This window comes from Pipra filicauda, unplaced genomic scaffold (assembly GCF_003945595.2).
Source record: "Pipra filicauda isolate LSUMZ 115617 unplaced genomic scaffold, ASM394559v2 scaffold366_size716523_pilon, whole genome shotgun sequence".
NCBI lineage: Eukaryota > Metazoa > Chordata > Aves > Passeriformes > Pipridae > Pipra > Pipra filicauda.
In genome coordinates, this window is record NW_024104494.1 from 650,469 (window position 1) to 665,792 (window position 15,324).

The 15,324-nt window shown below is 36.6% G+C and overlaps 1 protein-coding gene across 2 annotated transcripts in view; it reads left to right on the forward strand.

Moving 5' to 3' along the window:
* Window positions 1-15,324, forward strand: part of CDH2 (cadherin 2) — a 118,352-nt gene that overhangs the window by 99,197 nt on the left and 3,831 nt on the right. For both annotated transcript variants that reach the window (XM_027731326.2, XM_027731323.2), the window contains exon 15: window positions 11,091-11,255. In XM_027731326.2, the coding sequence (XP_027587127.1) occupies window positions 11,091-11,255 (165 nt within the window). The remainder of the gene's footprint in view (window positions 1-11,090; window positions 11,256-15,324) is intronic.

A 15,324-nucleotide genomic window follows, 5' to 3' on the forward strand; every position in this document is an offset into this window, starting at 1 on the left:
GATTAGTGGGTTTTATGTATAGATTTGCACTTCACTGTGCACTTTATTTTGTTTCCATTGACACATTATGATAGGTAGCTAATTTTTACATTAAATACTGAAGGCAATAGGTGATGTTTTCAAAACATTAAATAAAACATTGCTTTCTTATGCTGTTTTTTTTGCAGTCCCAGATATACCAATTGCTTGCCATTTGGATAGGATGTAAAACCAATATCTTGCCCTGTTACAACCTTCAGACCAGATTCCAGCTAAGGCTGTTATATTTAAGTGAAAGTTAAAATCCTCTCTCATTTATGTCTAAACTTTCTTCACTTTTTGTGTGGGATCTTGTTGTACTGAATCACCAACTCAGAGTGTCTAATAGCATCTGATCCAAATATGACCCTTACTTGGTGGTAGGTGAATGCCTTTCTAGATATACAGTAATGCTGGCTATTGACAGATTGGCCACCACTGGGATTTCAAGCTTGGAAAGTATTTAGGTTTCAAGTAGCTGTCAGGGCACATCTGTGTTTATTCAAATACCTTTCCAAGCAGGTGCCATATGCATTTACTCTCATGTCACCTCTAGTTGAACCACTGCTGATATGTCAGAGGACTAGGACTGATGTGTATATGCTAAGAATAGCTTCTTTTTTCCTTCTCTCTCAAAGTTAGTGGATTTCCAAGCAGTGCAATTTCCTTCCTTCAGAGGAATTTTTATTAAGTGCTTTATGAACATGACAAACAGTAGATTTATGCACATTATTAGTGGTAGAAGTAAGTCTAATAATTACAAAGATATAATTACAAAGTGGATATAATAGAGTCTAAGAAATTTTCCAGTTAAAAGCCTTGAAAAATTAAGTGTAATTCTGCCACACATCCCCAGTCTCAGTCATCTGGCACTTGAGTTGTCTGAAAAGTCTCTCCCTTCACTGGCACAGACTTCTATAGTTCCCTTCTGCTCATCTGTTTGTTTGTCTGAAATTTGTGTTCCCCTTAGTAATTTCCATGCTTCCTGCATTTCCCCAAGTACTGTTCCTACTTCCTGGCTTTTCTGCATAATGTTCTTTTTAAGCAGTTTGCAGAGGAAACCTCAGTTTATGCACTTCTGGAAAATTGCTTATGTTGTTAAATAAAGTGAAAACAACCCTTTGAGTCTATGCATATATGCCAGTTGTTTGTACATAGATAGTTTGAGTACAAGAACTGCATCCTGTTTGTGCATCTGCTATTGTGCAAAAGAATTACAAGTTTTTTATAAAATTTAAGGCTTCTCAGTGCTGTGAGAACTAATGTTTCAGTTCACATATCCTCAGCTCTTGTTCACCCATAATTCTCTGGAGGATCTGTTCAGCAGTTGCCATGGAGTTTTGATTTTTAATTATTGTCCACACAACCCTCAGGACAGAGTAAGGTTCTGTTAGTATTCCATTGGGAAGTCATAGGTGATGCTAGAGTAGTGTTGGGAGGGACTGTGGTGCAGATCAGAAACTTTAATCGTTGTAACAGTTTACAATGACAGTAAAATAGAAATGGCTCTGAAGACTCTCCTCTGACCTTCTTGTACTGTGCACCTCTCCAATGGAAGTGCTGTCTTAGTGAGAGGTACTGTGGCAGGAGGTAACATTCCATGAATGCCATAGAGATTAGAGGGATGTAAACCATCCATAAACACAACCTTTCACCAGCAGTGAATGAGGGTACTGCAGGCAATGAAAGGATAAATTGCAAATGGGTGGAGTAGCAGTAAAATAGTTAAAAATGTGAAATTAGGATCATTTCTTCTTGCTGTGAGCATAGAAAGCATCTAGTCACAGAGAGGTTTGAGGGCTTCACAAAAGATTCAATGATTTTTATCCACAAAACCTGTACTTACTTTCTTAAGGCAAATTTTAAAGCCACTATTGCAATTTAATTATCTTTGCTGCCAGACATGTTCAGGTACACTGAACCATTGAGCAGTAGATTGGTCTCTGAGGGTCTAAACCATCTTTACACACACTCCAAATGTAACAAACAAGTCAGGAAGAAGAAAATAAAAGCTCCCAGAGAATATAACAAGCTTTTATAACCACTTACATAGATGGAGTTTTAGACCACTGGTAGGGCAAAAAGGGGGTAGATTCTACCATAGCTTCAAAGCTTGGAATTTGTTCCTATACAGAGTGGCTGAAAGGAGAGTACAAACTTTTCATGTAGGCACTTATTTTTCTGTCTACAGTGGATGATGTAAAAAAGTTCTGTTTTGCTTTTCAGGGAGCTTTTTTTACTTGATTTTGATTTGGCATTTTGTAAAATCGAAATTCTGCCTGTGCTTAACTAGAGATAATAGTTCCTAGGTTTGTTTCTTCCTGGTTCCCTCCTGGCCCCCCTCACCTCCTTTGCCCAGGGGAAGGTGGGAGGATTATATTTCATTTGATTTTATTTGGTTTTGCAGACATTTTATATGAGATTTAAGAACTTGGAATGCAAAGCTTTTCAAATGTCCCAAGTTCTCTACAAGTAGTAATCTCATTTTGGCAAACTGTGGCTTAGCAAAATACTGCATAAGCAAAGCTGTGTGCAGAACATGGTGGGCAAAGGATGTTGGCTATAAAGATCTTTACATTTTTGTCAAAGTTAAGAAAAGCATTTAATTGTAAAAGTGAAAATGTTCTAAAAAAGCATGGGACTGACATCAAAAATGTATTTTCAGAATGAGGCCTCAGGCTAAATCTACCATTGTTCTACTAAAATCAAAAAAACTTATTTCATGGTCAATCTTCGATCCAGAAGTCATCAGCAAATGACAGAGGAAAATACTCTGTATCAATATTAACATTTTATGGTGCATTGTCCCCAAAACCCTCAGGATTGATTAAACAAGCAGCTTCAGTAGAAGGCAGAACACAAGGTGACTCAAACACAGAGCCATCCTACCCAGGGTGTATTGCCTGCAGTGAAGTAGAAGGGAATACTCAAAGCTTCCTCTGAATCTTAGTGAGAACAATATTTTAAAAGCTTCAGATATTTTCATAATCATTACCATTACTTCTATTTATAGCTAGCAAATTACTTTTTAAAATCACATGCTTTTCTAGATGAATACTTGAAAATTTTCCCTGTGTGGCCTCATATTTCCCAAATATTTAGGTAACTTGAATATATGGCTGGTAGGGCTTGAAGATAAGTGATAGAACTTTTAGGACTCTCTGTATCCTGAACCAAATTACTTTTAAACTTGTGGCTTTTCTCTTAAAGTAATTGATTTATTTGAGAGGTTTTATTTATTTATTTTGAAGCTATGCAGTTGGGTTTCCTTAGCTGTCATGGCAGACCCAGAAACATCTAAAGCATGTTTAGCATGTTCTTTCAAACTCTTTGTATGTTCTATCTGAGTAATGTCTCCCGTAAAAAATTTGATGTGTTCAAATTCCAGATAAATTTCTCTGAGTCATAGCAACTGCCAGCAACAAGGTGAAATTCCTGTTTGGTTTTGCTTGTGTATTTTTTTAATCCTGTGTTAGGAATTCCAAGGAATCATGATGTGAAATCTGTAATAAAAGAGCAATTTAGTCCATTGTGTAGGTCTTCTGTTAATCCCATCTGATGCCATCTTGGCCTGCTTTGTTTGGTGTGACAGACTGAATTCATGTAAAGAAAATTGAGGATCTTGAATGATTCAGTCTTCCTCTAGCCCGACATAGTGTACACAGGGTCATGTGATATCCACAACATTTCAGAAAAATTCCTTTAATTCTCTAAGTCAAAAAAGCTTTTGATCTGTGGGTCATAACTGAAGTCAGCCTACTCACCACTGAAGAGCGTTGTCAACACTGGAAATGTTCTGGACTGCTTTCACCTAAACTTGTGTTCCTCAGAAAAGTAGGCTGAAAAATGGCCTCCAAAAGCTTTGCAGCTCTCCTGTTGTTCCAGGCAGAAACTCTTTCTTGTTTTGTGAAAGATCACTGTACTAGCAGAAGCTGGGAATAAAGGAGGAATGAGAGGATGCAGAGGTGTTCCAGATAGAAGGTCTTGAGTTCTTCTCAGGATTTTGTTTACTATTTTCTACTTTTAACAGTTTAGCTACCTGATTTATAGGGGAGTGGGCCATAAGAGACTTTGAGTCAGCATCATTCCACAGAAGTCAATGGGACTGGTTTGCTGTGGGGGAGAAGTGTTGTTCATTTTGTGGTTAGTTTGGGGTTTTTTTGTTAAACCTTGGTATTTTGTTTTCTTTTTTCTAAAATTAATCTTAAGCTCATTGGGGTGGGGGACAGTATACTTCTTTATATTCTGAAGCAGATGTGCCTAGTTTAGGTTCAGATTAAGAAACTGGTAGTGACTGTCTTGATTATTAATGGATGCATAATCTACAGCTTGTAGTCGTTTAGCAAATGGGGCGTTGTGAGGCACAAATGGCGAAAATTCTCCCCTGATACAATGTGCTGTGAACTTATAACACCATTCTCAGTTCCAAGTACCAAAATATGCTGTTGGCCAACCATTAAAGCACTTAGCACGTGTCTGCAGCATAGTTCACACACATAGCACATCACAACCCATAAGCATCACTTATTCATTTTCGTCGCATATCTCGGGTCATTATTTGTGTGACTTACATCAAAGCAGTGGGTGCTTGACTGGGATATGTGCAGCATATGTCAGCCTGATAACTGTGATACATTTTTTTTTCATTTAATTGCTTTTGTATACATCTCATTGCACAAGATGATTCTCTCCTCTCCCTTGAGCTCATTTCTATAATGTTTTTTGCATTTTAGTAGTACTCCCTCATGCAGGTGGTCCTGTTGAAACAAGTTGCCCGAGCAGGGGGGTGGTATGCTTTGAAAGTATTGCAGATGAGCTGTTTTGAACATGTATGTTAATCTAACCCTCAAATCTCTTCAGCACAAGAGTTCCCAATGCAATGATTTTACTTTATTCAAAATAGTTTTCTTTCTGAGGATTCTGCGTGGTCCTTCCTGTATCACTTCTTTATTTGGCATTAGTCAATAGCTTACTTTTTGTCATGTTTTATTACATTTTTATGTAAAGAAGAAAAACAGTAGCATTTATTTCAATGGTGTTAATAGCATTAAAAATAAAAGCACAATGATTTACTGTTATGTGTGCAGGATCTAAATTCTAAACAGAAATTGCATCTTTATAGAAAGGGTAGCTTTGTTCCAGCATTTGTGTGTCATAAATAAAAGCAAATTAAGTAATCCTTCCGAACTTGTTTGGGTTTGGTTTTTTCCCTTATTGTCATAACTTTCTGTATGCCTACATTTTAAGATTATATTAGTCTTCTGTGCTTTATCTTGTTACAACCTCTGCTGTATACATGATAATGGTCCTTACTTACTAGATAAACTTTATAAATCCATGTGATTATATTTTGTTTTTCACCGCCCTCTCTGAGTGTTATTCAGATAATTTACTCTCACTTTCTAACCTTTATTTTGCATTGCATTAAAGATGGAACATGTTTTATGTTCAGCAGTTTTAAAGGTAACAAATGAAATAATGATTACTAGGATATACCCTATGAATATACAATATTATAATTAAAAGGTAGTTATTTTGGGGATCGTGTTTGCTTACTAAGATGGTAGCTTCAATTTTTTGAATGAGTAACTCATACAATGCTCCTGTGGAGGAATTACTGTCATTCCTTGATGAATCCTTATCTCATCATATGAAAAGTCATGTTACCATAATTCCATTACAAATTTGTTTTATTTTATCATATCTAAGACCTCTGCCTGTTACTGTGTTTTATCTGCAGCTGGAGTTTAACTTTCACCTTTTTTATTATTAAAAAATTGAGCATCTTGATTATCTTAAAAATTACTAACTTGTAATACTCCAGTTGCATCTATAATAAAAAAAAATAGGAAAAGCAATATGGCAGAATTAATCTAAAAGTAAGTGGCAAATAAAGAGCAACTGTTGGTGCAAGTATTTTAACTGGCCTCCCACCTGCAGCCTACATCTAGTCAGTCCTCTGTGCTTTATTTTTCTTGAAGTCCTATTTTTTCAGCAAATGTAAGATTTAGGGTGGGTTGGAGCATTATGCAGTACTCAGGCAATATTTTAAGTGCAAATTTCTAACAGTTGTTTAGGGTGATGTTTGGTGGGTTTGGGGGTAGAATGGTAAGATATAGCAGCACTGGGTTTTGCGTCGTTTTTCTTTGTTTTTAAAAGACCTCAGTGGGAACATTCAGCTTAAAATATTTCTTCCCTTTCATTCAGCTTAAAATATTTCATCCCATTTCACTTGGAATAGACAGTAATTGTCTTTGGAACGCAAAGGAGAACACATTTTTTATCCGTAGGTACTTCGTGTCATAATTTGCTCTGTTCTCTTTGGAAAATAAAAAAATGAGTTTATACTAAGGCACCATCCTGTAGAAGGGGCAAATGAAATGCAAATTTCTGCCAATGTTGCTTTACATGCAATTAAACCACAGCAGCTGATTGTGTTCAGTGAATGACACCATCAAATTAAGTGATCTGATGACAATTAAGTTGATTGTTTCCTGTATGGAGATAGATCTGAACTTTCATATCTCTTTGCAAAGGCTGCATCCTTTGAAAATGAGAAACGGGTGTAGTGTATTTGTTATATTGCTCATATTTCCAGGCCTATGTTCATGACTACCAAAGCTTTAGTTCTGTAGAAGGTAAAAACCCAAGTCACCCCTAGAAGTGTATAACACAGTCTCATGAGCAGCCAGGAAATAAACGGAGAGCTCTGAGATAACAGAGAAGCCAGATTCATAAATCATTAATGAATGTCAGTCAGATTCCAGGTACTACACTATTATAGTGGAAAGCTCAATTTAGATGTAATATATTACAATATTTTCAGAGTTTTCCTATCTCAAAAAAAGTCAATCCTGTCTATGCATAGCATTTTATAGTTTCAGTAAGTTGTAGTTTTATTCTGTTGTTTGCAGTTCTGCTTTTTAATGTTCCAGTAAACATTCATATAAGGCAGGTTCAGTTACTCTAAGAATTTTTACTTTAAGTTTTTTTTCCCCAGAAACTAAGTAAATCTTCAAATTTAGAACAGCTAATCCAGGAGAAAGAAAAATGAAAGCTGTATAAAACTAGAAGTTTCCGAGAAACTCTTATTTCCTGACCTATACCCCTCTTTTTTTTTCCAGGGATTGTAGGATCTGTTGAATGTCAGTCAGAAAGTGAGTTACTTTTAAAAAAATCTCTTCTGCTGTAACTGATGACTGCTGTATGAGGGCTTATTACTCAGGTGCTGTTCTAGGAATAGCTGGCTTGCCCAAGAGGAAGTTGTTTAAGGAGGAGATTTTGAAGGCTGCATTATCTTGTTTCTCAGTGATTACTGGGGAATATAAAATAGCCTTTTCTTTTATTCTGGATGTTTTTTCTATTCAAGTTGAGATACTTGGATTCTGCATATTCTTAAAGAAATGCTTTTTGGGGTTTTGGAGACTTCTGCTTACACATCTGGTAAGGGGGTTAATTCGTAGGACCTGGCTAGCTGATTTTGACATTGAGCACTGTCTCACTGGGATCTCTCACATCTCAGGAACCTAAGGTGTGAACTAGTAATGGTGTAAGTCTTTGCTAGAGCTGTCTAGAACTAAGTGAAGCTAATAAGGTCAATGTTGTAATCAACTTGGAGGGGAAGGGATTATTGGGGTTTTGTGGGGGGTTTGTTTGACATTCACTGATTTTACAAGATGCAACTTCTGATAAAATGTCCTTTTAGTACATCGTGATTTTATTTTATTAAGAGCAACCAGATGTTGCTTTTTAATACATATGTCAAGGCTTTTTTCAGCAAGAACAAATAGCGATGCCAAAGATGCTAACCAAAGAGACAGAAATGCTGGTGATTGCATCGAGAGAGTTCTACTGATAAAGCATTAAGGTTGTCATCTCTTTAACCACCAGTTATCTAAAAGGTAGCTATAGTGTCTCCGATGATCATAGGTCCCTTAATAAACAAAGGGAAAGACAACGGATTGTTCAGCTTGCTTCACCTAGATTCCTGTCATAGAATGTGAGGTTTCTGTTTCCCTGTTGCCTGTAGACTGTAGATTGGGACTATCAGATTAGTCTTAATTTTTTGTATCTAAGGCCCGAGTTTTTTCTAGATGCAAAATGAGTACAAATTTAGTGGCCATCCAATACAGGAAAACTAAGTAGATTCTCTCTTCCATTAACAGTCTAAGTTTGTCCAGAAGTTTGAGGAGAAAAACTCAAACCCTTTGGATTTGCTTAAGTCCAAACTGAAGGAAGGGAAAGAGTTATTTGTTCTAGAATTGCAGGAGTTAGGCCTAAACAGTGTAAATAAATGCCTTGGACAAAAATTAGCAGCCCCATGAATTAATTCTCACAACTTTCTCTGAAGTACACCTCCAGTGGAGGGACAAGTCTTGTTCCTCAAGAACTGCTGTCAGTAGTCTCTCAGCAGATTGTAATTATGAACAGGTTATATGGAAAAAGACTGGTGCAAAAACCAAAACACTGTTGACTTGTGGTCCTGAAATTAACAGTAAAAATAATGACCCAGAATATTGCTCAAAGCTGGCTGTCCCAGCTTACCCCAGCATGTCTTGTTCTCTCTCTGATGAGGTGCTTTTCCATTTAGCTGTCAATTCTGCAGTTAACTATCTTAAGAAACTCTGCTTGGGGCTAACCTTGAAGTCTGTTCAGAAGCTTTAGGTAATATGTGAAAAGCTTTCCCACTTTTCTGTCTGTGAAAGCAGCACTGAGTGAAGAGATGGAACTTCAGCAGCCCTGAACAGCTTATACCCTGGCACTTTAGAACATTTTTACTTCTGTTACTTTGCAATAATTGAGTAGAGTCAACTTTAGACAGAATGTTGAAACAGCTGGAGTCGTTGCATGATGCTATGTTTGCCTGGCAGTAAAGCAGTTTGGGGAGATGGTGGATGACTTGCCCATACTCAGCTGATGCACAGCTAGTATTGATTCTAATAATACGAGGGGTTTGAGAGTCCAAGGTAATAAGTACAATGGATCTTCTCTTCCTGTCTGGACACTAATAGACCTGCAAAATAAATTTCCTCTGACACAAGGCTAAATGGCAATGTCATAAATTACCATAGAAAAGAAAACCAAAGTGGGAGTCCATGTAAGGACACATTCTGCACTGCTGTTACCTCATGGATGGCAGTTTTTGCTGTGTTTTTAGCTATGAGAGCCTGGATATGTCTCAAACTGTAAATACACACAAAAAGATGTCCTTAAGTGTGAAGATTCTAGACTGACTGACTTGATTCATTTTACATTTCTGTGTGACCACTAACCAGTAAAAAAGAATTGTGTACATGTATGCATGGGTGAAAAAAAAAACATCTTCTCTGTCTAGAATTGAAATGACCAGAGACTCTTCGAGTTTTAATACATTTTTATTTAACCATACCAATTTGAAGTCCTCCATAATGAAATGCTTAGAATTGAAAAAAAATGTATTTTTCATTTCTCCCTGTTGGTGTTTTCCGCCTTTATCTCTTGGGTGGGTATGAAAAGCACTCGTGTTACGTATTTATAAATTCTAAAAAGTACATTCTTCTCTTTTTGATAGGATTTTCTGATAGCATGTCTCTAAACTATTTTGATTTTACGTAATAAAAAGGAAAAGGATAAAAAGTTCTATTCTGTTTACTTTTCTCCAATTCATACCGCTTCCTGGAGATCACTTACTATTCTGTTTGGTACATGAAGTACCGAAGGGTAGGAGTTACAGCTCTGCCTCAAGGAACTTGTAATCTAATTAAAGCATATGAAACTGCGTTCTCAGATCTCAGTGGAGCTGTTCCACCTTTTTTTTGCCTATATATTTGTGTGCAATCATCTGAGGACCCAAGTAACAAGAAGGTGTAGTGGATTTGGTAATCAGTTACTGTTGTCCTCACAAACCACCATCACTGCTATCAACAGACTTCTCATGTTGGAAGTCTGGTTTTGAGGGTGCAGTAGGTCACACTCTGAAAAAGGACCTACATCCCGTGAGGTAACAGCAGAAGTAAAAGCTTGCATTCCTTTCTTGAGAAGCCAGTAAGGAACTAATAAAAATATAATTGTCTGCGCAGATGACTTCCAGCAAGTTGTGATTATAAATAAGATTTTTACCAGAACATCACTGTTGAAAAATGGATATTGATGGTTGATAAAGTAGCTTATTTAGGATGCTTTTTACCCTGCCCCACAAATAATCCAATCAGTTATCTGGCATATGGTAGAGTTGGCATGAGCCCCCATCTACTGATAGTTCTTGAACGGCATCCTAGAGCACGACTACCCTCTCGACATGACAACAGTGAGGTCATGGAGTCAGGTGAATGACAGTGCTGAAATGCATCACACTGTGCAAAGAGAACTGTGGTGTGTCTATCTTAAGTGCATAAACATTGATCTAATTAAAACTGTTACATACATACACATTGCATATTGGAATTCATAGTGCTGTGCTAACTTCTTCAGTACGCCAGAGTTTGAAACTGCGGCATCAAGTACTTAATGAACAGATTCATGAGTAATCTCTAGAAAGTGCTTAGAATTAAGGCCAAATCTGAGGAGCTTTGTACTTCTTACGACATTTTTCCCCCCTTTGGCTTTCGTATTATGGAAGCCACATGAAATCAGCAAGGAGTCTTAAATTCATTCTTTGCAGATATTAGAAAACACTGCAGAGCACTGTGCTTGCCCTTTTCTCAGAATGGGTGATATTTATCTGCTTAGAAAAATGAGGGTTGGATTTGGCATCTTTGCTCTATGCAGTAAATTATTGTTACTAGGTAAAGTGTTTAGTCTCTTAATAGTACTACTCAAATCCTTACTTCTCAATGGAAAACTTATGAGAAGCTCTACAAATCTGATGGAATAGAATCAAAATGGTAGATGCAGAGAGTATAAATCAAATAACATCCTGTTGGTATGCAAATAAGAATGTTACTGACTTATTCTCAGTAAACATTACAATCCTGAAAATAGAACCTCAGGTGAAATTGTACTTTGGGTTTTCCCTTTTTTCCTCATCATGTTTTACCCTGACAGATATTGTTTGAAATTCTGCTAACGTCCTGTCTTTGTTTCATATTTTGCAGGATTATGACTTGAGCCAGCTCCAGCAGCCTGACACTGTGGAACCAGATGCCATCAAACCTGTTGGAATCAGACGTCTTGATGAAAGGCCAATTCATGCAGAACCTCAGTATCCAGTCAGATCAGCTGCTCCTCATCCTGGGGACATTGGGGACTTCATTAATGAGGTAGAAGAGTGAAAAAGAGTTTCCTCCTAAGATCTGATAAGCTTTTATATTTTGTTTATTCTACTCTGCATGAGTAGCTGTTATGTTAGAACATAATAACTTTTTAAAACATCCTTAGACAATTAAAATTGTCTTGCTAGACAGAAGTAAATATGTTCTTTTAAAGTGCAGGCAAATTTAATTAACTTATTCAAACAGAAAGAGAAGATATATCAATTAACTTCTGTACATTTGTATTAATTACATTCATAATACATTATCAGCTGCAACCACAATATCTCCAAGCAGGATTATTCAGTGGGTTCCAAGTAATAAACAGACTAACAAAATTATAGTATAGGCTAAATTCATTTATTAACTCACAGTAATTTAATCGTGGAAGAAGTTAATTTTCATTCTCCTCATACATTACCCTCTGAATCCAGACAATAGTGGAAATTCACTGCCTTCAATAAGACCAAAGGAATTCCATCAAATACAGTTAGCGAGCAGGGCAACTAAATTAAATGTTATATAAGTACTTTTAATACTACTTTTCTTGTCATAGGGCTTTCAAAATTTTGCATTATTTTTGATTCTTCAATCTAGTAAAGATAAATGTAATTAAGATTCAGAGTATACCAGATTATTCACAGTTCTGAAAGAAATGCTCCTACAAATATTTGTTTCATTATTTCTGTCACTGGTCAGTCTCAAATCATTGGCGTTGTGGTACTTATGATAGAATGTGTTTCCTTTGTTTGCTGGTTATAGAAAAAAAAAAAAAGGTTAACCCGAAATTTACCACTATTTTTTACTATATTCTCTACATGAATAATTGTAGTTTATTATTTTCTCTACTTTTCTCATATCTTCTTTGGTAACTAGACCTGGACACATTCTGCAGAGTATTGCAGAACTGTTTCTGCCAACATGTTTATTCTTGTTTGCCTTGAAGAAAAATCAGGCTAATATACTACAGTCTTTTGTGTTAGAAAGCTGCAGAAAATTGTGTTTGCCCCTTTTATGTATACAACAATACAGTTGTAAAAAGATCTACAGGAAACTGACTAGCAGGAAATGTCCAAATATTCTTATATAACATTGTATTTTAAGAGACTTCAGGTTTCTGCATGCATTACACCTCTAAATATTACAGTTATAACTGGCTTCTGAAAGTAGTGGAGAAATGGGACAATAAAAAGTCCACATTGTTGGTCAAGGCAGTGTACACAGAAAAACTTCCTTGTGCTTCCTCACCTTCTTCCAAACAATCAGAGATTCCCATCCTGTTCTCACACAGCTGTGACCAGACACTGTCCACCTGGCAGGCAGTGGCACAGAACCCTGATTTTTCTTGTTATCAAAGCAGCTGTCAAGCTCTGTTACAGAGCAAAGGCAGGGAATGGGTGTGTTTCTCCTGGAAAGCCAGGAAGGGGCCAGAGTTTGTCTAGCCTTCTACAATTTTTAAATTACTTAGCAAGCTGTTCTGGCAATATTATTTTTCAGTAGGCTATTGCTCTTGAAGGCGAGGGCATCAATGTGTACACATGGAGCTGAAGAAACAGTACTTGCTGGCTTGATTTAACCCAGTATGTTTATATTGCAGTAAGGATGAGCATGTTTTCTTCCTGCTGTCTACTGTATTATATCACTACCTCACTTTATGCTTCCCCTTACCACCCACCAAAAAAGAAGGCTTCTCCCAGCTATTCATACACAGTAAAATAATGTCATTAATGTCATTGACTCTAAGATAAACCTTGGAAATATATACGAAGTTAAAGAAAACATGGCAATTTTCTTGTCTGCAACTTAGCTCAGAATTAATTATATCCTCTGACTGAAAGGAACTATATGAGGTATTTTCTATGTTTTAAGCATTATGTATTTAGCATATCTTCTTCATAAGGTGTTTCTTTCTTAGGATTTCACAGCAGTGTATCATTTTACTGTGGGGCCTAACCTCTGTCTAGCAGACAGTAGCCACCCAAAGGTTGTCAATGCTCTGTCTGTTTTGCCAAAAGTCTGAGCAAAATGGACAATGGTGATTCTAAAATGTCTTGGGTGTGTGTGGGGGAAATAGGTCTCTCACAATAGTATTCACTATTATAGTTACATTTCAAAATTATCAGTATCTAGAGCATAAACATTCAGACTGCACAGGTTTTCAGACTCTCTTCAGAGAACTCCCTTTGCAGTCCTGGTAAGATTATACTCAAATAATTTGGTAAGTTTCTCTCAGTTTTACTTGAAGTAAGTGAAATAAATATCTCAAGTAAAACCTGTACCAGATGTTTCTTAGAGCAGTTCATCCAGATGATAGACTGAGCTGTAAGAATAACATAGCAGGATAAGAAAGAGCAAAGTTCATATATCTCTGCGTCCAACTTCATTATTATTAGATGTAATTTTTCCTTGGGCATTTCTAATCCAAACCACTCACAAAACTAGCCCAGTCACTAGCTGAGCAGGGAGAGGCTGCCTTTGAGTTGTCAGTACCTCGGTAGCAAAGTCTGTATTTATCCCCTTGGTTTGAAAAGATGCAACACTTTTGGAGATGTCTACTCTTTGGAGATGTCTGCTCTTTTGGAGGACTTGACCTTATTCCCAGAGATGCTGCTCAGTATGATCCTTTGGAAGAATTAATTTAGTCTGTTGAATGTTCACCAGCACCTCAGAAACACAGCCAGCATTGTTCAGATTAGCCTCTGAATTACTCCAGCCTTTGACAAAAAAGAACTTGATTGATTTCAGTTTTTAGCAGGTTTAGCTACTGTTGCCAAGAAAGCATGTTTGGGGTTTTTTTCTTATTATTTTTATTACAGAGTTATAAAACAAAAAGTGAAAAAGACCTAGTGGGTCATTTTGGGTTTTTTTCCTTTTAGCAATACTCCGTTTCTCCTTGTATATTATTTTCTAGCTGTCATCCATTGTGTTAAATCTACTTAACTCAATGAGACGTGCATAAATAAGAGTATTTTGTAGTGTTCTGATGACTTCTCAGTTGAAAAACAAGTTAAAAGCATGATAAAAAGTCATGTGTTTTTATAACACTTAGAAAGTTGAGATAATATATACAGATCTATGAACTGTCTAAAATGAGAAGGTTCCAGAGGTATCTTATAGTCAAAATATGTTTTGCAGGCAAAAGCTAAATGACCTTGGGGACTTCGGTGTTTTGTCTGTTTCAATGGATAGATGAATCTCTAATTTAAGAGGGGAAGGGAAAAACCTCCTTTTCTTCCAGTCCACTGTACAAACAAGTCAGTGAAATAAGTCATGTGTTATTAAGAATCCTCTGTAGACCTTGTTTTCCATTTTGAGCCTTTTAAAGCATAACCTGCAGAGTGTGGAGCATAATTAACACTTAGAATAGTCAGGATTTGCAGGACAGTATAAATTAGTCCTGTTTGAAGTACCTTTGTTAATCCTGTTTTCAAGAACCACCTATATTGTCCCTAGAAATCTCAAGCAAATTATATTGTGGTGGAGAATTTGTGGCTAAGAATATGTTTATAATCAATCGAGGACATAGCCTGAGGTAAACTAAATTTAAATTACAAACTAAAAGTCTCATCCCATGAGGACATGGAGGACCCTCAATTCATTCTTGGTAAATGGTTATTGATAGGGTGCACCTCCATGCAGAACAGAGTCCCTTCGATGTTTTCTGTTTTCTCTTGTCAAGTCAAAAAATGGTTCCAGATATAAACTATTTTTTTTTTTATTTCTCTGGAGGACTCTGTTCTTCCTTTCCTTCTCATCAAAAGTCTGCTGAATCTGATTAAGTAGTAGAATTAATGAAAATAAAAGCATTACATTTTGTAATGTTTCATGTTAATTCAAGATTTGAAGGGTTTTCTTTCCTTTGATTTGAGAGAAATTGAGAATGCTACACGTACTAAGGCAAGTATAACTTGCACTGTAGATTCTCCCATTCTGCCCCTTATCTCATCCTTAGTGAAAGTTGCTACAACTTATATAAAAGAGGAAGAGGAAAAAAGTGAGATTGTGACTCAGTCTGTTTTGGGTCTCAAGCTGACCCTTGTGTTGCCATGGTTCTTCTGCGACTTCTTGCTGTGCACTA